Source organism: Symsagittifera roscoffensis, chromosome 2, assembly GCF_963678635.1.
Source record: "Symsagittifera roscoffensis chromosome 2, txSymRosc1.1, whole genome shotgun sequence".
Lineage (NCBI taxonomy): Eukaryota > Metazoa > Xenacoelomorpha > Acoela > Convolutidae > Symsagittifera > Symsagittifera roscoffensis.
The window spans coordinates 74,866,934-74,890,168 of record NC_087063.1 but is presented as its reverse complement, the minus strand read 5'-3'; the positions used below and the strand labels follow the sequence as shown (position 1 = coordinate 74,890,168).

The 23,235-nt window shown below is 34.3% G+C and overlaps 1 protein-coding gene across 2 annotated transcripts in view; it reads left to right on the top strand.

Annotated features, from left to right (window-relative positions):
- The window catches only part of LOC134840508 (transient receptor potential cation channel subfamily A member 1-like), a 76,320-nt gene that overhangs the window by 18,839 nt on the left and 34,246 nt on the right, over positions 1-23,235 (top strand). Inside the window, exons 6-20 of one of the 2 annotated variants that reach the window (XM_063856355.1) lie at positions 3,335-3,443; positions 5,996-6,093; positions 6,535-6,725; positions 7,048-7,096; positions 7,278-7,475; positions 11,047-11,297; positions 11,743-11,910; positions 12,597-12,711; positions 13,010-13,124; positions 15,741-15,877; positions 16,262-16,321; positions 16,438-16,539; positions 16,846-16,916; positions 17,232-17,406; positions 17,698-17,793. In XM_063856355.1, coding sequence (XP_063712425.1) covers positions 3,335-3,443; positions 5,996-6,093; positions 6,535-6,725; positions 7,048-7,096; positions 7,278-7,475; positions 11,047-11,297; positions 11,743-11,910; positions 12,597-12,711; positions 13,010-13,124; positions 15,741-15,877; positions 16,262-16,321; positions 16,438-16,539; positions 16,846-16,916; positions 17,232-17,406; positions 17,698-17,793 — 1,935 coding nt within the window. Of the gene's footprint in view, positions 1-3,334; positions 3,444-5,407; positions 5,731-5,995; positions 6,094-6,534; positions 6,726-7,047; positions 7,097-7,277; positions 7,476-11,046; positions 11,298-11,742; positions 11,911-12,596; positions 12,712-13,009; positions 13,125-15,740; positions 15,878-16,261; positions 16,322-16,437; positions 16,540-16,845; positions 16,917-17,231; positions 17,407-17,697; positions 17,794-23,235 lie in introns of those variants that run through there. The other variant, XM_063856356.1, reaches the window with a different exon arrangement.

The window sequence follows — 23,235 nt, the reverse complement described above, 5'->3', positions numbered from 1 at the left end:
TAAGCTCTAATTGTGCGACGGTTTGAATTTTAAAAATGAATTCTAGAGCAAAAAAACGTAAAAGTAAAAAAGTTAAACACGTAAAAGTAAAAATGTTTTAAGTAAAAAACTACACATTTTTGAGGAAACAATTGTTGCCACTTTTTCGGGAAAGCCTATGTAGTGGTACCACTAATCAAAGATCATCAATCGAGATTCAAAAAGATACACAAAAAGGAAATGTCTACGAAAATATTTAATTTAATTTTTGAAAAAGGGGAGGAGGTTTGTAATCAAAAATCAGGTACCATCGGACTGCTTTGTCGGAATGGTTTGAGTGATGGATCACATCAAAGCCGTTTCAATGGTGATTCGAACAACATTAAACAATTTCCCAGAATTTTTCTCAGTGTCGAGAAAAATCCGTTTGAAATTTTTGATTTTTGGTTTAATTTCGAGCGAATAAGTAAGCGTGAGCAGTTTATTTTTTTTAATCAAAAGCAGATAACAAAAATAATTATCAGAATGGATGGAGTGATATAACATATGCAAATTTTTTCAGCTTTTATTGAACGAAGTTAATAACTTTTTCTAAGAAAAAAATTCCAGGAAATAAAGCGAGCAAACAGGTTTATTATAGAAGGAAAAGCATTGCACCTTTAACTTAACTCTTGATGAGATTTTTTTGAAGTTTTCTGGCACCGTTATGGGAATGAAAAACTTCATAAATCCAAAACTGATTGTTCAGAAATTCAAAAAAAAGTTTCATGTTTTTGGTTTCCTCAATTTTTTTTACAAAAACTGTTGCCCCATTTGCCAACTTTACTGTGACTGTCAAGTGTGATCCAGGCTTTCGTCAGATCTTTTGATCGCGCCACGCACAATCAAAAAGACACTATTTCTAAGTTTGAAAACATAGAAAAAATATCTACTGTATTTTCAAGAATATAGTCGGAACATTCTGTGCTACTTGCACAGCTACCGACCATCCTAGTTATATTTTAATTTCGGTGTTGGAGAAGCGCCCAAATAAACTTCAAAAATTATGTTTTAACCGACAAAAGTTTTACTGTTCATTGCATAATTAAATGATTTTAGATTTACTTGTTCGCTTACTTGCTCCAAATTGACTACAGGGTGTTTTAAAAACACGTATTTCTTGAATTATCTCTCATATGTGACATATAGTTTATTGAACCTATTTTTTTGCAAAAGGCAGCAAAAGGCAGCAAATTGCCAAAATCTGTTGTTTTCTCACATTATGTTGTATTGTTTCTAGTTAACACATTTTTTCGTTGCCTATTTAGTTTTCACTGCATTTTGTGCTTAGCAGTCTAATATCATCTAATATGAACTCAACTCAAGTTTGTTTGAAGTTTGAATTATTTAGTGTGCACATATAACTAACAAGCATCAGTCATAAGATACTCCAGGGATCGAGCTCATGGGCCCCAAAGGCCCTCGAGGAGACGTCCCATAAGATAGACTTTTACAAAATAAGTTGAGGAGAAAGAAAAGGCAAGATTTAGATCATTTGCCAAATATCAGGTGAAGGAGTTCAAAATGATCTGGGACAAAATTACGTTTATTTTTTGAGATCAATTGAGATTTTAACATATTTTTCAAAATCTCTGGAAAAAGACTATTGGCCGAAAAAAAATTGTAAAACTTGAGCACTTTAATGTTAACCGATTGTAATAAGCAGTTAGATCTAACAGATTTTGAACGTAACATTCTCAAGCTACGGGCATGTGTTTGTCTACAGGTATTTAGTTGATTAAAGTTCAAAATCTGTAATTGCAATTCACCAAGTATTTGATAAAAATATTCTTTAAAAGCAGTATCTAGAAACACGTCAAAAACAGTATGAATATTATAATCTGAAAAATTTTCCGTAATGTGATCAAGTTTGCGCTTAAAGAAAACAGCTCTGAGAATTCGCTTTTGCTTTAAAAGAATTTTGTTTAATTTTGTCTTGGACGCACATCCAAAAAGTAAGATGCTGTATGATTTTAACAGTTTTGCATAAACTTGATAAAACCTAAGAAGAAATGACCTAGAAAAAACCTCCCTTGCTTTATAAAGAATTTCATTAAATTTAGCTAGCTTTTTACAAACATGATCTATGTGTTGCTCAAAACCGAGCTTATTATCTACCACAACCTCAAGATACTTGAAGGAGTTCACAGCATTAAGTTTCTGATTTACCAAAAATATTTCAGATTCTTTTGAACTCCTTCCGAAATTGGATACTTGCATTTTATCAATTATGATGTTTAGTCTATTATTTGTGCACCAATTTGCAATCAATTTAAGTTCCCGATAAAAATTTTCATCAATCGAATTGTTTTTGCACGTAGTAGCAATCGTTGTATTATCTGCAAACAGCCAAATTGAGCTTTTCGTTACTCTCTTAGGCATGTCGTTAATATAGAGACAAAACAGCAGTGGACCTAAGACAGATCCTTGGGGAACTCCGAACTTAATACTCTTTAAATGAGAGTTTTTTCCACAAAAAGAACATACTGTTTACGATTGGTTAAATAAGACTGCAGAAAAGTGTTTATTATACCGCGGAACCCATAGAGATCTAATTTGGTTAGTAAAACAGAGTGATCAATTGTGTCAAAAGCTTTTTTAAGATCTACAGAACCCGCTAATCCTGATTTTTTACCCTCTATACAGTGACGCATTATTTCGATTTCAGAAGTTATTGCATGCACACAAAAATATCTGTGCCGGAACCCAAACTGTTCAGACACTAAAAGCTTGCATTTTGATATAAATCTAATCATGCGAAAGTGTATTATTTTTTCAAATTTTTTTAAAGAGAACTTAGTTTTATTTGATTTTTGAAATCCCAAATGAGCCTTGTATCAACTTGCCCAGCCTTAGCTGCGGTGAATACCGAGACGCTCCGAACAATGCGTGAGCAGAAACATTCAAATATAATGAAAAAAAAATCACCAGAGATCGCAAAGTTTAGCTTCCTTGGAAGGAAGAGATTGTTAAGTAGATCCCTACTTTTTTCAAGGAAATGGATTAACGCTTTCAGTAAGCAAGTTTTGTTATGATGAAACCCGCAGGAAGAACAGTTTTCCCATAAAATATATCATGATCTTTATCAAACTTTTTTTCAAAAAAAGATTCTTTCAACCCAGTTTATTTGACCATTCAAACGATCGACATATTTTGATGTTGTAATCTGCTGAAAAATTGTGGCTAAATAATCTAGAGTGGGACAACAATTTTATAACGTAACATGCGTAATTGATGACAGCTTGTGCTGCAGGATATGTAATGGCCAAACTACCTCTCTTATTTTTTTCCTCTCTAATGATTTTTTTCTGTGTAGATGAATAATGGGGCGTACCCATGCATCGCCTGCTCCTCTGGATACAGTTCTGTTCATGTGGCAGTCCTCAACGGGGCCAGGGACACCCTCAACGCCATCATACAACACTGCAAATATCTCATCTATCTAACTTTTTCTTTCTTTTTTTTGCTCCGGAGGGATACGGTGTATGATGTTTTATTCCGGCAGGGTTTCATTAACCCAAAGAAATCTCAGAGAGGTCAAGTGATACCCTCCTTGTGATACTTGTCATCCTTCGCATTCCAAAAAAGTCAAAAAGTTGATTCAGTAATAAAACATTTTTTCTCAGGTTTATTTTGGTTTTCAGACTAAATTAGACAAAAATGATTAAGAGTCTGACCTTAGTTTTGCGACAACTTTAAGTTAAACCAGCAAAATCTCCACAGAATTGAGCAAAAGTTTTGAGCAAAATTTTGTACACAAGACAAACCTCCAAAAGAGCAACAGATAGCTAAGTTTACTCGCGTAGAGTTTTGACCGCAATTTTTTTTTTCATAACGGGAACATTTAAATTTTCTCCCGCGGGGATAAAAAGTATCATTATACTAAATTCCCGCCAATGTTTTATCCCTTATTATTCCGACTTTCGGTAAAAAAAATTTTGAGCTCACTGTGGTTTTTTTATTCAGTCAATTTTCGCCGCTCGAAATAATAGTTTTCAACAAAATTGTATACACCATTGAAGGTATCGACTTTCTGAGCTCAAATTGAAAAAGATATTTTAGCTCCGATAATTTTTCGTAAAGTTCTGAGGATTTGAAAATTGACAAATTGGCCATGTTCTGGACTAAATTATGCGCGCTCTGAAGAGTTTGCTGATAATGTTGAGAGCGTAACGCGAATTATTTGCCTTTGGCAAATTATCCCGCACAACAAAATTGTTCCAAAATGAATTGAGGCTAGCTACGGTCCTATTATAATCGATATACGTCAATTTTATTGTTACTAAAACTCGAACAAGACTGCTCGTATCAAGGCGAAGCCCTGAATGTTCCGACTGCCTTTTGAGGTTTCAGGAGCAGTAATTACCAAAAAATATATGATGTAATAAGATGAAAAAAAAAATTCTGAATTTTGAAATTCATCCCACTACACGCCATATTAAGTACGAAAGGATAGATTTCGCTCCTTGTAGCAAATCAATTATGGCATATAAGCTTCTTTCAACCAATTTTGAACGATTTCTAAGACGGATTAAATCTCCACTTACGCTTTAATCGCGCGAAATTTATCGCGCGTTAATTATCCCAAATTGGCCAAAATGGCAATGTGTAAACCCCCACAACTTTGCGGAAAAACGATCACAGGTGAAATATCTTTTCAAATTTAAGCTCAGGACAACAATAGCTTTCGAATGATATTAAAAATGTTTGTCAAATATGGCTAGTTAAAAAGTCGAAATTTGTTTGAAGAAAAAAAAACCCACCCCGAGCAAAAATATTCCGTTACTTTCGTATCGAAAGTCGGAACAAAAAATTTTAACCAAACAATTACTAAATTTAATTTAAATCAATTGCAAATAAGTTAAAGCTTTTTGTTCCCCCTTTCGTAACGAATGTAACGGAATATTTGTGCTCGGGGTGGTTTTTTTTTCTATAGACACATTTCGCCTTTTTAACCAGCCATTTTTGACGGACTTTTTTTCATATCATTCGAAAGCTAAATGTTGTTCTGAGCTTAAATTTGAAAAAATAATTCACCTGTGATCTTTTTTGCAAAGTTATGGGGGTTTAAAGATTGCCATTTTGTCCGATTTGGGACTGTTAACTCACGGTATGTTTCGAGCTATTAACGCGTAAGCGGAGATTTAATCCGTCTTAGAAATTGTTCCAAATTAGTTCAAGCAAGCTTATATGCCCTAATTGATTTGTTAATAGGAGCAAAATCCATCACTTTTCACTTAATATGGCTTGTGGGGGGATGTTTTTACAAAAGTTCTCAATTTCTTAAAATCTTATTTTATTTTATTAAATTTAAATTTTTCATGTTATTACTGCTCCATATACCTTAAAAGGCAGTCGGAACATTCAAGGCTTCGCCCTGATACGAGCAGTCTTGTTAAGCTTCATTTTCGAATCAGATTAAATCAATCTTAATTTGATTCTAATCACTTTCTTAAAGTATTTGCTACATTAACTGTATGAAATTGATTGCAAAGTGAAAAAAAACCACATTACTTAGCCTACATATTATATACGTTATTTTGTTTCTATTTAGCATTGTACTTTAAAGAATTTTGAAGTCTACCAATAAATATAGGGCAGAAACATTAATGCTGGCCTACAAGTTAATATTTAAGGTACATGGCGGAGAGAAAAGTGTTCATTTTTGGTGATCTCATTAAAATTTAATAGTCTCTTGAATGTCAAATTAAGGTATAATTTTAGCATATTCGACTCATAAAAGTTTGAGCAAGAGCTTAGCAATTTGCATAAAATGAACTCTCGCAGTTCAGTTAGAAGCGACTGTTTCTTAAAAAATTAAAGCCGAAGAAACTCGCGTTGAAAAAAACCTCAACTCGACACCCAAAAATATATCGAAAAAATTGAAAAATCTTTATACATGCAACATGTTCTCTCCAATTTGAATTAATTTCCATTGAGTTTTGTAATATTTTGTACTTCGTTGCACTCCCTCTAGGCAGTAACTTCGGTTACACGAAGGAGAAGGTGATGAACTTCTGTGACAAGAACCTCTCCACTCCTCTGCACGTCGCAGTCAGCAACGGAGACGTCGAGGTGAGTCATCGTCAAATTTATTGTTTTATTTATCGTTTGGCCTTAACTTTGTTGCTCTGAACGAAGAGACAACAACCAACAAATTGCGGACAGGTTTGAATTGTTAACCAACCAAAAATTAAGCTGAACCAACACCTCAAACGTCTAACTGTGGTATCCAATTTTCGAAGTCAAAAAAAGTAAATCTAATAACATTTTTTGTTTTTCTTCCCAATTTCTAGTTTCGGTTGAAAATCCCTAATTTTATCTTAGTACAATAATTATCAACAATTGTTTGTTAGTACATTAAAAAATTGTTTTACTTTTTTGCAGCAATTTTGCTCTTTTCTACAAACTGTTTTGTTCATTAGCTTTGCAGTGCAGTTTATTTGAACAAGTTCGTTTGTTTCAATCAAAACAATAGTCCTCAATGTTTGAGGAAAAGTGAGTGTTTTGGTTTAGTCGGTGAAGATCTGTCTGGAGTTCGGGTCCAAACTGTGCGGTCGGATGGAGGACGACTCCACTTCGGTCCACTTGGCAGCCGCACTCGGCCACGACAAGATCCTCACCCAGATTATCCAGGCCACAAACAAGGAGGAGTTGGAGAGTGTGTTCTCGGCACAGGACTTCCAGGGCATGACTCCACTGCACAGGTTTATACTGGACTGTAAAATCTCGTCTAAGATGCATGAAATGTGAACAAAATCTGAATTAGTTTTCGCATAAGAAAGTTACTGAAAAAGAACTAAAAACGTATTTTACTTGCATCAAGAAAAACTTCAAATTGTCAGCCCCTTCCCCCTCAGGTATGCTAATACCTTCAATTATAACATTAGGAGATTTGTGTACTCAGAGGAAATATTAACTTATAAGCTTTAAGTTTCTCTGTTTTGTTGATCAAAAAAAATCATAGAAAAATTAGAAGCAAGCTGAAAATTATGTTAAAAATTTCAAGAGTTTGTGTTCTTCTTTTAGCGCTGCAATGTTCAATCAGATTGATGCGGTCAAAATTCTAGTCGAAAATGTGAGTCAAATTTTCGATTGTTTGATAATTTTTCTTTGTAGTTGTGTTTCTATTTTAAAGTTGTATCGCTTTTTGATGACAACTGAAATTTGGTCCTCAATTGGACAATTGAAAAGTTAAAAATCTCTAATTTTGACCGATTTTGACCAAATGAATTTTGCAGAATGTTTTCTGTTTGTAGGGTTGTCCGTTGAACATGCAGGACTCGCAAGGGAACTCTGCGCTGATGCAGGCCATCATCAGAGGCAGCGAGGAAGTGGTGGAGTACCTGAAGGAGGTCAGTGACCTCACTCTGAGGGACACTCAGGGCAGGAACATGATACACTTGGCCATGCTGCACTCCACCAAGAGCAACAACAACATATTCGCATTCATAAAGGTACATCGGTCCATTTTTCACCCATTTGAACCCACTTATCTATAACTGAACGTACTCCATGCGAAGTGCAATGTGTACCTCAGATTTGAGAACAATCTGACATAATAATACCTGGCATATTTTAAAGAGAACAAGACTGCTCGTGTCAGTAGTTTTTTTGAAATGTTCCCCTCACGCGCTATGTAAAGTTTAAAGTGATACTTTGTGCGCATAATAGAGGTTCAATTATAGACAACGTAGTTTGCTTAAATATTTTGAGCCTGGTTCATTTGAGACTTTCGTGGTATAGAACGAAACATAGTGTGTATAAGTTATCACAAATTGGTCGAAATGACAATTTGTTTGACCAAAAATGCTTGCAGGAAAAATATCTTCTTAACTTTTAGGTTATTGTAAATTATTTACTTTTGCGGAAAGGTTATTCATAAAAAAGTACGAAATTCGTATATGCTTTACTCGGTATATGCTTTTTATTACCGTAGAGATTTGTCACAATTCTACCATAGGCAAGGAAAAAATAACAAGGTCCATCCGCACAGAAGTTTTAAGTATAAAAAACGATTAAAATGGAAAACAGTTCTCTAAAATGTAATTTCAATCCATTATTTTTGCAATATTCGACCATTAAATTGCAAGACTGCTCGTATCAGGGCGAGGCCGTGAATGTTCCGACTGCCATTTAAGGTCTATGGAGCAGTAATAACATGAAAAATTAAATGTAAAAAAGTAAAAGGATTTTTTTTAACTTGAGGTTTTTTAAAAAATTATCCCTCCGCACGTCATATAAAGAACAATAGTTTTCGCACATAGTAACAAACCAATTATGTCAAATAAGCTTCATTCAACCAATTCGGAACGTTTTTTAAGACAGATTAAAACTACGCTTACGCGTTATTAGCTCGAAATATATCGCGCGTTAATTGTCCCAAATTGGCCAAAATTGCAATCTTTTAACCTCCATAACTTTACAAAAAATGATCACAAGTAAAAAATTTTTTTCAAATTTAAGCTCCGGACAACAATACCTTTTGAATGATATTTAAAAAATTCTGTCAAAAGTGGCTAGTTAAAAAGTCGAAATTTGTCTGAAGAAAAAAAAACCCACCTCGAGCACAAATATTCCATTACTTTTGTTATTCAAGTCGGAACAAATATATAGTAAATGTTATCATTACTTCAATAAAAACACTCTCCATTAAAATCAATCAAAAGTGATTATGATTGATTTAGAATCCATTAGATTGGTTATAAACGATTGAAATCTCTATACTTTTTGCAAAATTATTTGCAAAACTTAAAAAACTTCTGCTATACTTCTGCAAAATCTAAGCCCAATCAAGTTTTATGTAAAATGCGCGCCTAACCCTACCCCATCTCTTATCCGTTCACGTGTTCAAAAAAGCTACTACTATATGGTTATAAGCGAGGGTGGTGGGATCAAAGGGAGGATGTAAACGAGGGGGGGTGATTTTAAACATGGGTAAGGGTGTAAAACGTGGGGGGGGGGGGGAGGAGAGGGTGTCATTTGCAGGAAAAGTTTATGAAAATTTCGTTTTGTCTAATTTTACTAACCGGAAAGCAACTGTTAACTTTAGAAAGGACTGCAATGTGAGTCTAAATTTTTTCTAAAAAATTACAAAAAATTAATAATAATAAGCTTCATTTATTAGACAGTAATTAAATAATAATCCATTACTGATCAATTTTTTTCTTAATTTTAAAATTTTTATGAGACTGAAAATGATACCCTATATAATTGGTTATTAAAGTTGTTTTCATTTTCCGGGAGGCCCTATATAATCGGTTATTAAAGTTATTTTCATTTTCTGGGAAAAATTTTTTCAGGCTCTAATATGATTTTTCGCGGTTTGACTGTTGATTTTTTTTTCAAGATCCTATCATTTATTTTTAAAAAAGACGCAAACTCCACTATAAAACAGTGAAAAGTTAAAAGTCACAAAAAACGTGATTGGCTTCCAATCTCGAGGACGGAAATTCATTATCAGATTACTTCAGCAAAAAATTTTTTACATATTGATCCAAATTTCTCAAATTGGGTTAATTTAATCACAGAAGTGTCAATGATAAGTTGTTTTAGAGAATATTAAAGAGAGTTAAATTCATATATTTTTTCCGGAAAATCAAAAACTGAGGAAATGTTTTCAAAAGATTAAGTCAGTATTTTTGTTAACTTGCGTTCATGACTCTTTTGCAACTGTCTGGTAGCTACGTTTATCCTTGGAACTCCAGTTCGGGCATAACTAAACTCAGCAAATCAATTTTTTTTGGACTGTAACAAAAACCCCATCAAATCTAGTTGAAAAATTGAAAGATCTCTGAAAACAAACTTTAAGCAACGATCATCGCTTGAATCCAAAACAGTATCAAATCGTTCATAGCAGATTATCTAGTAGCAAAAAGAAATTTTTAAACAAGGATAGCCGGTTACTGTACAAGTAATACAGAATGTTCCGACTATAGTCTTAAAAAAGCACAATTTCTTTGAAAATTAATGTTTTTTGGCGTGGTGTGATAAAAGGAGCTTGACAAAAACTAGATATTAGACATATTCGACAGTCGTAGTAAAGTAAGCAAACTAAGAAACATTTTTTGTGGAAAAATTATTTCTGTTTAATTTTGCATTTTTTTCAATTTTTGAAAATTTTGGCTCCAAAAACGCGCTAAAATACTCAAAGTAAACTAACGTTACTTACGTTTTTATCTATTATAGCTTTTAAGCAATTACATTAAGAATGCTTGCTCGCTTTATTAGCTCGAAATAAGACGAAAAATCAGAAATATCAAACCGGTTTTTCTCGACATTGGGAAAAAATTTTCAAAAAATTTTAAATGTGGTTCGAATCATGACTGTAAGACCTTTAGCTTGATGTATCGCTCAACCGATTCCGATGATTATTTGTGGTTCCTGATTTTGCGTGGAAATAAAAAAAACTAAAACAGACCCGATTACAAAGTTCCTCCCCATTTTCAATGATTGGAACAATAAAATTAGCATAAATTTTCAATAATTGGAACAATAAAATTAGCATAAATTTTGGCCCGAAAACTCCAAAAATTCCAAGCCGGAACTTGGCACTTAAAAACCTGTATACTTTTTTCCTTTTTTTGAAGTAAATTTGGATATTTGCTATCACTTTTGGAGTTTTTGCAGGTCCGATATAAATGTCAGCTCTTTATTTGGTAACAAAGAAAAGTTTTCAGCTCATGGCACAGATTGTTGTCAACGCAATTATTTAACGAAAAATATTTAAAGGTAAAAAAATTCTAAAGCGTTTTTTTTAGTCGTCTTTGAGTCGCGAAAACCCATCCAACGCCATAGTTTGTTTCAATTTTCATTTAAGACCATTTATCCGAGGGAAAGGACCACCATACGAGCTGTACAGCTCATCACGGCGAACCGCTGTTGTGCCCCTGCTGGTTATTTTTCTGGGTTGGGTAATGTTGCCTCACCCTCAAGCAACCAGCACGGATCATGATGGACCTCGAAGATCACTTCAATCAGTTCATGGGATACTGTGAACAAAAAAAACGACAATAAAAATTGTTTTAGAACTCGATGGAGGAGTGCAATTACGACCGCGAGATATCGGCCATAGCGCGCAAGGATGGAAAAGAGGTTAAAAAAGGAGGAGCTTGGACGATGTTGGAGGAGAAGGACAATTTTGGATGTACTGCCATCCACTATGCAGTGCTGGGAGGGAGACTGAAGTCTTTAGGGTGGCTGTTGAATCTGCAGTGTCCGGAGGCCATGGTGCAGTCGAAGAGCAACTTGAATGAGTTTCCACTGCACTACGCTGCACGGTCAGATTGCAGCTACCAACATTTTTTATACGCCGCACGGTCAGATTGCAGCAAACAAAAACTAAAAAAAAAAAAAACGTTTTACTGAACACCAACAGATCAAAGGAATAATCAAATCGCTCTCTTTTGTCCTGGTCATCATCTATATTATAATTTCTATTAACAATGGTTTGTTTTACCTTTGACGAATTAAACGATGAAATTAAATTAGGCAGCTTCTGATTCAGAGGGCTTAACATTCCGTGGAAAATTCGATTGCACGGCAATGGGACCTACTTAGAATGAATTAGAGGATGAATATTTGGAGTCCATGTTCAACCTCCCAAAGCAAATAAAAATAACACCGCTTAAAACAGCATAAAACTGATGTTTTTGCAATGTACCGAAAAAATTAAGAGAGAAAAATATTAGAAAAAAAAATAATTCTAAGCAGCTGAATCTTTAGACTGGGTCGCTACAATGCATGTGTGAATCTGTTAGCTACTCGTGCGGGTATGTTGATGTTGAACTCGAGGAACCACAGAGACCGGACTCCAGTGATGCTGGCAGCGGCCAACGGATACTCCAAAGTGGTCAAACTACTCATCTCAAGAGGGGCCCTACTCGTACACAAGTCAGTTCAAACTTCATTCTTTCTGAACAAATCTGAATTGTTTTATAACTTGTTGCCTTGATCCATGATCTTGGTCTGAAAAAATGTATATTTTAACTCGTGTTTTTATCCATGTATATCCATGTATATTCTAACTCGTAAAGAAACTGCGGTTTTTCAAGGAGACTTTTTTTATGAACTCCTTATATGAAACTGAAGGACTAGCCTTTTTCTTGTATGGAGATCAATCCGATGAAAATCACTTCTTTATTGAAAAATAGCTCAAAATTTTATTTTTCAAACTTTTAATGAAATACAGCGTGTCAACATTTCATTGGGCGTTTATTCCAATTTTAAGCTTTTTGTTTAATTGAGTGTTTTTTTTCTCAAAAATTGAGTCGAACAATTGAAAAACTCAAAAATTACACCGAAAATTTGAAGTCTTACTCAAGGTAGACTTATGACTCAGGGTCGCTTAGTTTTTGTTCACATTCCTATCATGACCAAAGAATCCGCAATCAATTTGATAAGCCGATTACACAGATTTTACTGATTTGAAATTTTGTCTCATGATTTTAGTAACTACTCGTAAAAATTCGTGCTTTGTATTTCTCAATTGCTTGATCTTGTTATGGATTATGACGGTTAAAAAAAGTTGCCCGGGAATTGATAAGCTCACTTTCATATCATTTTGTTCCCTTTTTCAGTGACCTACAAGGATACACTGCACTACACTATGCAGCAGTGGGTGGATACACTCACACTATGCATGTGCTGTTGGGAACCAAGAAGACACTCGTAGATATGGCAGACAAGGAACAGGTGGGGGGGGGGGGGTATGAGAGGGGAACATTGCTTTTTTCAGAAAAATTTTTGTAATAGATTTTGACCACAAGAAATAACCAGAATAGCTAGCCAGAATATTCCAAATCAACATATAAATGAAGCAAAGTCAATTTAAGAGAAACCCATGGAAACAGTTGCGCAGTAATAATTCAAGCCAAAAAAATTCAAAATTCATGTTTCACTAAGACATGAGCATTATTTTCCTGATCTTGCTATTAAAAAAATGTTTTTGGGCAATTTTTTAGCTTCATGATTTGTTTTCGCTGAATTTTAGAACACAGCCCTGCATGTGAGTGCGGACAAGAACCAGCCTAAGTCAATTGAACTGCTGCTGACCTTGAAGTGTGCACTGACCTTGAACGAGTACGGACAGAGTGCCCTGGATCAAGGTAGGTTACATCACTCCAAGATAGATTACTCACTTTACTTAAATTAACCAAATTGTGGACACATATAGTTGAAATTGAGGATATAGTAATATCGAAACTGTCTAAGAGGATGATGCTGATGCGGATGAAAAAATATGTATGCTGAACAAAATGTTTCGAAAACTGGGTTTAACTAGCAAAACTTGAAGTTGTTTAGTTATTTTCTGGTTAAAATTTTTCATTAAGACTGAAGTGTATTTCTTAAATGTCACAACTTTAAGAAAATGCCTTTGGGGTAACTCAAGATATGTGAACATTTTTCCAAAAGCGAACGCTCATGTTACAATGCTAGTTTTATGTTTAAAAGAAACGGCGATTTTATGTTAAATAAGGTGCATAATTTTGTAAAGTGTAAACCGAATTTATGTTAAATTGTTGCATAAAAAATGCAAGCTATATTTGCATTTTCAAAGTTATAGTTCAAAAAGTGCATGAAGTTGATACGGCTTCATTTTATAAGGGCTGCTAAACTTTGGCATGTAATCATAGATTGAACCCAAGCCAGACATGTATAAAAACTGAACCCCAGACAAAACAAACCGCCCTAAACTTTATCTGATGATGCAGAAAAAGTTACTTTATGACAATGAGGCTGAAATATTTTCTAATAAACACTCATCAAAGAAAATAAGGATTCTCTGTTGCTGTGCAAGAACCACAGAATGATGCGATCACATTAATAAAAAGAATTACATGAAATAAAAACCACATTTATTATTCCTAGAAAAATTCTTACAATTTTTTCTCATAAACTACGAAGAATTTTTTTGTTCCGACCATTGAAAATGGGGAGGAACTTTGTATTTGGGTGTGTTTTTGTTTTTTTTTCACGCAAAAACAAGTACCACAAAATAAGGCTACTCGGTTGATGTGCAATAAACACAGAATGATGCGATCATATTAATAAAAAGAATTACATAAAATAAAAACAGTTCTTATTCCTAAAATTCCAAAATTTTTTCTTCGTTATGTACGAAGAATTTTTTGTTGTTCCGACCATTGAAAATGGTGAGGAACTTTGTATTCGGGTGTGTTTTAGCTTTTTCTTTTTTTTTCTTTTTGTTTTCCACGCAAAATCAGGTACCACAAATAATTATCAGACTGAGTTGAGTAATAAAGTTTGGCATGTAACTGGAATGTTGAAATATCTTAAATTTCTTTACTTTTTTTGTTTTTTTAGCCATTTTTCTAAAACGTATTTGGTCCAGTTGGCTTTTTTTTACTCTGACTGTCGAGTTTTTCTAAATTGAAGTTTTACGTCAGGTCCCTTTATACTAATTTGAAAAAAAAGTTACGGTCTACGCATGGTCCAAGACTATGGTTTTGTGCTATTTGCACAGTAACCGGCTATCCTTCTTTTAAATTCATTTTTTTTGCTATCGAAGCGCTAAGCGAGGCCTCAGAAAAAATTTCCCCTGGAGTAAATTAGTTTTCTCACAACTTAACTGTTAACTGTTTAATGCAAATTTTTCTTTGTAAAGCCTTCTCGCATGCTTTAATTGCTCGAAATTAAACTAAATCTAAAAAGTTTTAAACCTGGCTTTCTCTACACTTGGAAAAAGAAATGGTTAATGGCGTGGCGTTCAAATTGCAAATAGTTTTATAAATCACTCAAACGATTCCGTTGATTAATTGAGTTACCTGATTGTGCTTGGGAAACCAAAAGAAAATTAAAAAAAGTTTAGACACATCCAAAGATAATATCCCTGCGATCAATGGTTGGATAAATTTTTGTTACGTGTTGTCGGGCACTTTATGGTTCAAGAGTCATGGATTGCATTTTTTCCGGATCCAATTAAGATTTTCATGGAGTCAATTTTTCTCATCATTGAAAAAAAGCTAATTATGTACGGTAAAATTGTAATGCAATAAATACTAGAACAGTTAATCGTGTGTTTAAAAAAATTCAAAATTTAAAGTTTTGTTTTCATAAAGCGCATCTCAAATTCTACGTTTTCACCAAAAGCATCCCAAACTGTAAAAAAAAAACACTTTTGTAACATTTTTCAGTAAAGAAACTTTTTTTGAATATTTTCAAAAAAAAATTGTGCAGCGCATGATAAGCCTTTTGGCATACAAATTGTGTATGGTTTTGTTGTGCAAATAAAATTTAGCATCTCTGTTTTGATATAGTTCTAATTCTATATGGCAACTTAGAAGCATGATTTTTACTCTCTTTATTGGTGGCGGATGTTTCATAGACAATCCGTTATATGGCAGAGTTGTGAAAACATAAACCACCCACTCTAGATGTGGGGTAAGCAACATATAGGGCCGGTTCTTTTTTTCAGAGATTACTTACAGTTTTTAGTCTAATTTAAACAACTTGTAAACTCTTAGTCTCACTCCCTGAGGTCTTGGGTACAGATCTACATTGTTAAAAATGCACAAAAACATAAAAAGAGTTACCAAGACAACAAGTTTGCATTAACTTCTTACACGCTTGCGCTAACGCTCTAATTTGCAAAGCTATAGAAGAAGGTTTTAAATTAATCTAGGAGGTTCAAAGTTGCAAACTCAAAAAAATGTGTTGAGCTGTTTTATATAAATTAAACCAGATTTGATATGCCTTAATAGCGCTGGACGGTAAAAGACAATCAGCAGTGGAGGCGTTCTTCAATCACGAGAGATGGTTGGAAGTTTTCTCCTTCTTCGGGCCAGAACATGACTCACCCTTCAAAAAGGTCATACAGAATATGCCCGAAATGGCACAGGTAAATGTCAACAACCTTGATTTGGAAACGGTTGGGTAAAGAGAGAACAGTATCATCATCATCAGCGAAATCAAATAAGAGGAAATTTACAAGCTAAAATATTGGCTTTCATAGAATTAAAAAGAAACGGTTATATGTTTCCTGTCGAATGAAGGATACTAGGAAGATTATATTTTTTGTCGTTTCAATTCATTCAATATGTTTTGTTTTTCATTTAAGTTCATTCATTATGTTTTTTTTTCATTTAAATTTAGTGAATATGTTTTTTGTTCGTTCAAATTCATTCATTCTATTTTTTGTTTAAATCAGTTTTTTTTTCGTTTCAAATAATTTTTATATTTTTTTGTCATTTAAATTCATTCATTATGTTTTTTTTTGTTTCAGGCGTTAATGGACAAGTCAATTGAGACTTCGAACGTCAACCCAAATTGTCCTGACTATTGGGTAAGTTTTAAAAGTCAGAAAAGGAAGACTGCTCGTATGAGAGTTAATACCTGGTGGACGTTTTGAACTCGTTTCATTTATTTGTTGTATCATATCTAAGCTGACCTTTGACCTAGGTTCGGTTCAACTTCAACTTCCTGGTGCAGAGGTACTGCGGGGACACTTTCACCGAGGAAGAGATTGAACAGATTCCAGAAGAGCCATTCGCCATTCTGGAGGTCAGATGATCATTCATGAGTTGTTGCTATTGATACAGTTGATTATAAAGAAAGTTGATTATAGAGGTTCAAGAAAAGGCGCTTCCGATAAGTCTTGAACGGGCGAAACTAATTTGGTAAATGTCTTCCTCGAGAAAGTGGGCAGCGCGCGACAAATTACAGTTTTTGATGATACAAATTTGATACATCGATACTCAACTGCTATATGAATTACCTTAAAATGGAAAGAAAAGCTACATAACAAAAAAACTTGGTTTTTGTAAAAGTGAATAATGGGAGAACATTAATTATCCGTTTGTTTTGTAGATGATGGGCGAGCATGGACAAGAGGCACTGTTGGTACACCCCCTTTGCTCTTCGTACATGGAGGCCAAGTGGTAAGCAAACAGAACATAACACAATATTCTCAATTAGAAAAAAAACGAAAAAAAAAAAAAACTGAAGTTTAAAACACTCTCCATTATGTTCAAAGTTCGGTTTAAGTAAGTTCGGAAAATTTCTGAAAATTGTTATATTAATTCTATGCAGTTTGCGAGATGCTAGGAAGGTTTTTAGGTATTTGCAAAATGGTCAACAGGCCCAGCCCTTAAACAAAGCATATGGTATTACTCTTATGATAATCTTACACTTTTCGAAGTAGCCTGACTTTTCTCTTATCGGCTAACTGAACTATCTGCAATTTCAACCCTTAGGAAGAGGTATGGACAGAAGATGATAGTGTTTGTGGTCATACTCTACAGTCTGTTCTTGGGCTCCATTTCCTCTGTCGCCATTGACAAGATCAGACGGGTAGGAGTACCAAACAACATACTGCTCAAAGGGACGAACAATCCAAAGTACCAGGCACTTATGGACTCGTATCTGAACGTGAGTACGGCGAGCAAGGAATATCCAAAATAGGTGGTTGTTTAAATGAATAAGTGGCATTTAATCAAACAGAAAAAAACACACTTCAGTCGTTGGAACCTGTTTTTAAACCTTTTGTCTAACCATACTTGATAACTCTTAGAAAACTATATGACAGTTAAATTATAAGAAACTGCCCTATAACTAGATTTTGTACCGAGAACCAGAAAGTGACATTTTCTGCTTTTGTTCACGAGTTTTTTCTGAAAATGTTTTTTTTTATTTTTAACCGTTTCTGCCTGATGTTTTCAGGACATGAGTTGGTGGGTTCTGGGATGTCTCTACTTCAGCACCTGTGGCGCCATCTTTGACCTAGTCTCCATGTTCATGCTCTATTTATCCATCAGGGTCAGAAACCTTCTTTATTTTTATCAACTTTTAAATTTTTCAAAGCAAAATTTCAATGCAGTTTTTGAACAATTGTTTTCGAAATTGAGTTCGACCTCTGTGATATCCCCTAAAACTATGTGAAACTAAACTGAAATTAAAAGTAAATTAGTTGATTAGTTACAATGCTTATTTACTAGAAGAATGATTCAAATTAATGCTTGACTATAATATTTCAACAATCTAAAAGAGAGTAAATCAAGTAAGCAACATGCTATAGATAGTGAGTTATAACCGATGGTCTTAACTCATAGAGTAATTTCGGATAGGGTACACCGTCTGCTCGTCACGCTATCTTATTTTCGGCCGGATAGATTCGTGCAACTTCTTAGTCTAATACCGATCCTAATCTTACTCTTATACTATTCTAGTCTCAGGTTGTTTAACTAGTCTCTGCTAGGCTCAATAGATCTAGGGTATACTGGTTTATTGCGGCTGCTGAAGTTCTCTTGGAGAGGCAACTAATTTCTAAGTTAAATTCAAATCTCTCTGGAGCTGAAATTACAAGTAATTTTAGCACTTACAAATAAGTGGGTTGTTAGTTAGATGGATCATGATTGGTTAATATTAAATACTTTACAGTGGTAAAATATCTAATTTATCCAATCATAAAATGTAGTTTAGATCAGGTTCCACCCATCCGGGTTTTACAGAGTTTTTTAGAATAGTTTTTCTGCAATTCAAAGGATGGATGATAGACGTTGGTATTTGGCGAACATCATATTTCTTTTGGGTTCTTCTGTTAAAGAAGTTCCATGATCAATCGTTGTGTCTTCTTATGACAACGACTGGGTTTTCTCAACAAACTCAAATCTGATTTCAGAATGATTTGCTATGACAGGTTCTTCTGTTTCATGTAGAGAACTTCTTTTGTATTCAACCTAGTCTGGGAATGGCGTGGAGATTGTGCATGTAGGGGATGCCTGGTTACTCGGATCTGTACTTATACTTGAACATCGAGGTGGTCATTGGTCTAGTTCAATGAAGTCCTTTTCTGCGAAGTCAAGTCGTACTCTAAATCCTTTGAGTTGTGATTGTGGACGGCATATTGATTGTGGTTGGCCATTCTTTTTCGAGTGTAGTGGGGTCCTTCTGTCTTTGGATGTTCGTCTTTGATGTTGTATGCTAATCTATATACTGCAAGGTGTAATTTACATTTTATAAAGTTTCCATTAGTTTGGTGTTTTAATTATGATTTTGGTTAGTTGTTTTCACAAAAGCTTTTTGTTTTAGTTCGGTTATTTTGAAGAGTTACTCACCCTTGAGTACCTCTTATTAAAAATAGGAGTGTGGTCACAAAGCGTGGATGTAGCGCGGTGGGTTAGGCCGGCTATAGAGCATGCTCAGGACGTCCTCTCTGGTGGGTTAGGCCAGGAGTGGGAGTATGATTTCGTGCGGTTTTTGTGAGAGGTCCTGTTATGTGATAACGTTTTATGTTGGGTTTATTGTGGTTTTTCTTATGTTTCGTTGGTTGTCCTTTTTTCAAAAATCAAATTGTTTTTGGTATGGGTTTGTCTTTTGACTTTTTTGTGTTTTATTATTTCTTTCTTAGACTTTATAATAGTCTTCAAAAGAATAAATTATCCAGTTTCAAACTGGGTTAATCCGGTTTGAGTTCCGTTGGTTTCCTTTTCTTAGTCATGCTGTTATTCTATAATTTGTGGTGTTTAGTAAGCTGCATTGGTTAGTTTTGTTTAGTATATAATTCCTTTCCAACCGGGTTAAAGGAAAGTTTGAAACGTGTTATCGTGTGTTAGAGTTGTTGAGTGTGAAAGCTTGAAACTGAAATTCATTATTTAAACAATTCTTCGTGGGCGAGCTGTGCGAGTTTGGATAGAATTCTTGTGCGAGTGAATGAAAATATCAAAAGGTTAGTACTGCATTTTCGTTTTATCAATTTACTACATAGAATTTCAATTTTACTGCTAGTTTTTTGGGGAAAAATTAAGTTACAAATTTTCATCATTATTAGAATTACTGCTGTTAGGGAAATAATTTATAAATTAATTTACTACATTGGTATGATTTTTATTGAATTTATCAGTGCAAAATATTAATAGAGTTTTGAATGAAGAAGTTTTCTATTTTTTATTTTTCTTTTGTGTAATTTGTAGGTGATCGTGGGATGAAGACTAAAAATCTAAATAAGACATGGATAAGAATGGTTTGTATTTATTTCAAATTTATTAGTGAAGAATATGATAAATTATACTTACCTGTTAGTCGTCGGGGAAAAAACCGTGGGGGAAGATGTCGTGTATTATGTCGGAATTTGTTAGTAATTTTGCTAGTATGCGAATGATGTTTTTAGTTTGAAGCAGTGGCCAAAGCAATTGAAGTGCTTTAATAGTTTTTAGTTCTTCAGTGCCAACTGCAAACTCATAAGGTGTGTTTTGGATGAGATTATATAATTTGTGATTGTATTTAGTGTTGTGAATGAATTCTAATATCGGGATTTCTATAGGTTGGACAAATTCATGTGGGATAAGGAAGGGTCTGGATTCTTCTGCGTTGAAGGTCTTCGTGATGGGACAAAAAATATACATTTGGGTTATGGGATCATAATTGCGAAGAATACCGTGAAGGTTAGTATCTTTGATGCAATATGTGAAGTTAAGAAAAAATGGTGATGTGTATTTAGAGTTAATAAATTGAAAACGGTGGTGTGGTTGTCTTGATGGAGTGTGTAGATCAAAATGATTTTGTATGAATCGATAATATGTATATGTGTGGGTTTGTTTAGTGCGTAACATAATGTCGTGTGAGCAGTGCAAATCGCGTTCATGTGGTGCAAGGAAATTAAAGGTTAGTGAAAATAATTGAAATCTTTCTTTAAAACTTTCGTAAGCTTGTGTGTCGGTTAGTGCTTCAGAAATGACGTGGTCGAATTTGCGATCAAATATATTGAGTGTAAATACATATGGTGTTTTGATGAAAAATTTTTCTGTGATTTGTGGGTTAGCGAAACGATCATCATCTAAAAATTGGTCTTGGTTAGCTCGGATGATGTTGTGATCGTAATATTCTAGCGTATATTCGTTTGCTCGGGGTGCAGTGTATGTTTTTAGTGACTTTTTGTATCCTATATAAGTAAATTGTCTATGTGTTAGTGGTGTGGTGAGTCGATATAGCATATCTTTATTTCTTTCTATAACGATGTGAGTATTAGTTAAAGGTAGGCAAAGGGGGTTAGTAAAATGATAATATGATGTCCAATGAAGTGTAGGCATTAAAACTTGTTCATCTACAAAACTACGTGTGTCGTTAGTGTTGTTAGGAGTGTTCAAAGTATATTGTGGAAATGAAGGTAGGGTGATTGCTAAAAAATCTTTCGTGTTAGTGTGATTTGGATGATTAATATATTCACGGGCTGTTCCTGGTTTTGTTGGAAATGGATGGTTTGGGAATTTTCTTTTGAAAGTGCGATAAGCTCTTTTAGTGCTATTTGATGATTCGGTGGATGTGGATGATGGTGCTAATGATGCGGTATAAGCTGAAGAGGGTGTAGGGGTAGGTGGGTTTGATTACTCTATTTTGGATGAAATCTGATTTATAGTGGGGTTTTCAAGGTGGAAGGGTTGTTGTTGTAGGGTGATAAAATTATCTAGTTCCTGGGAGATTTGGGGAGTATCTGGAGAATTGGATGATCGGTCTGAATGAAATGAAGAGTAGGTTGGGGTGACTTGTGAAGCATAAGAGGGTGTAGAAATGGATGGGAGTGGGTTATTTGGTGGGATTGGTTGAAAAGGGGGTTTTGAAAAAACTGAGGAGTTGTTTTGAAAATTATTGGATGGAGATGGTTCAGAGTCTGCAAATTCATCAGGGGTTTCAATATTTGGGTTATTGAGTTGTGAAATGGAGTATAAAACTGAGATATGTGAATTAGTGTCTGAATTCATGCCTGATGTTACATTATTGGTTGGGAAATCGGGTGGCGGGAAAGCAAAAAGTGGAATTATTGTAATTGGAGTGTTGAGGTTGGTTGGGTGGGAATTTGAGCGGTGTAGGGGTCCAAGTTGTCGGCTCATCGTGGGCTAAAAAAATTATTATTTTGAGACTGAAAAGCGGTGGTATGGGGTTGTTCTATAATTTGTTCATATGTATTTTCATCTAGTGAATGATGTGTCATTATATGTTGAATGGGACTTTGTGATATGGTTGGTCTAAAATTTGGATTATGTGTTATTGCTAGATTTCGAAAATTTCGTGGGGCTAGGGATAATGGATGGTTATGTGGTAGGGGTGGTAATTGTGGTGCTGTGGGCGTTATTTCTACATTGTTATGTTCTTCGTCATATGTGTTTTGTCTTGTTGCTATTTTTGTGTTGTATTCTTTTATTTGTGCGTCTAAAAGAATTTTGTTTATTGATGATGAAAAAATTCCAAAAAATCCTGCAAATAGTATGCGTGCTACACTTGCTTGTCTATTTACTTGTGTGTGTATAGCGCATGTATTATAGATTCCTTTTAAAAGTGAAAAAAAGAAATCCTATAAAGTTAAACATTGCGTATAAAATAGTTAATTTTTCTAAGATGTAATAGGGCCATCCTAGAAAATCAAGAATTTCATTTTTGAGTGTAACAAAGCAAAAAATATTTATAGGTGAGATATCTTGTGGTCGGTATTTTTCACCGTTTAGATATATATAATCTTTAATGTCTTTAAAATATCCGCTATAGTCTTGCGTATAGATGTCTGCAAATCCTGCGGTTTCGGCAAGTTTGCGTAAGTTTTGGTCAATTGATTGTCTTTGTATTGTGTCCATTTGTGTTAATAATTCTTGGAATTGTTGTGTTCTAATGTGATGTTGAATATCTGATTTTGAGTATATTCCTATTGATTGTAAGTCCATATTTGGGTTTCGAGCGATAGCGCGAATGCTTTCTGGTGAAAATTTTTTGAGTGATTGCATTAATGTGGGATATGGGGTGAGAAGGTAATATTTATCTTCATCAGGGTTTAGTTGTACTACATTGTGGCTATTTTCTGATCCACATGGGACTGCGGTATCCCAGAAATAGGTTCTTCTTGAAAGTGTGTCAACGAAATGTACTTTATTCTTATAAAAGATAGTGATTCTTTTATAGCATCGTTTGTCTTCAAAAACGTATAGTGGTGATACTTTTTTGGTACAAGTATAAAACCATAAAATGTTTCCTTCATAGTCTAAAAAATTGGATCTATTTCCTGATAGTAAATATCCTGCGTTGGGTATTTTTAATACCGCTAGTGCAAGTGATTGTAATATTTGTGTTCTTTCTAATTCGCATAGTTGGTGTAGTGTTTCTAATTCAGAGAGTGACATTTCTTGAAAAATTTGGCTAATCGTGTAGTCTAGTTTCATATCTAAGTGAATATCATAGTGGATATTACCGAAATATGTACTATTCATTAGTGATAGT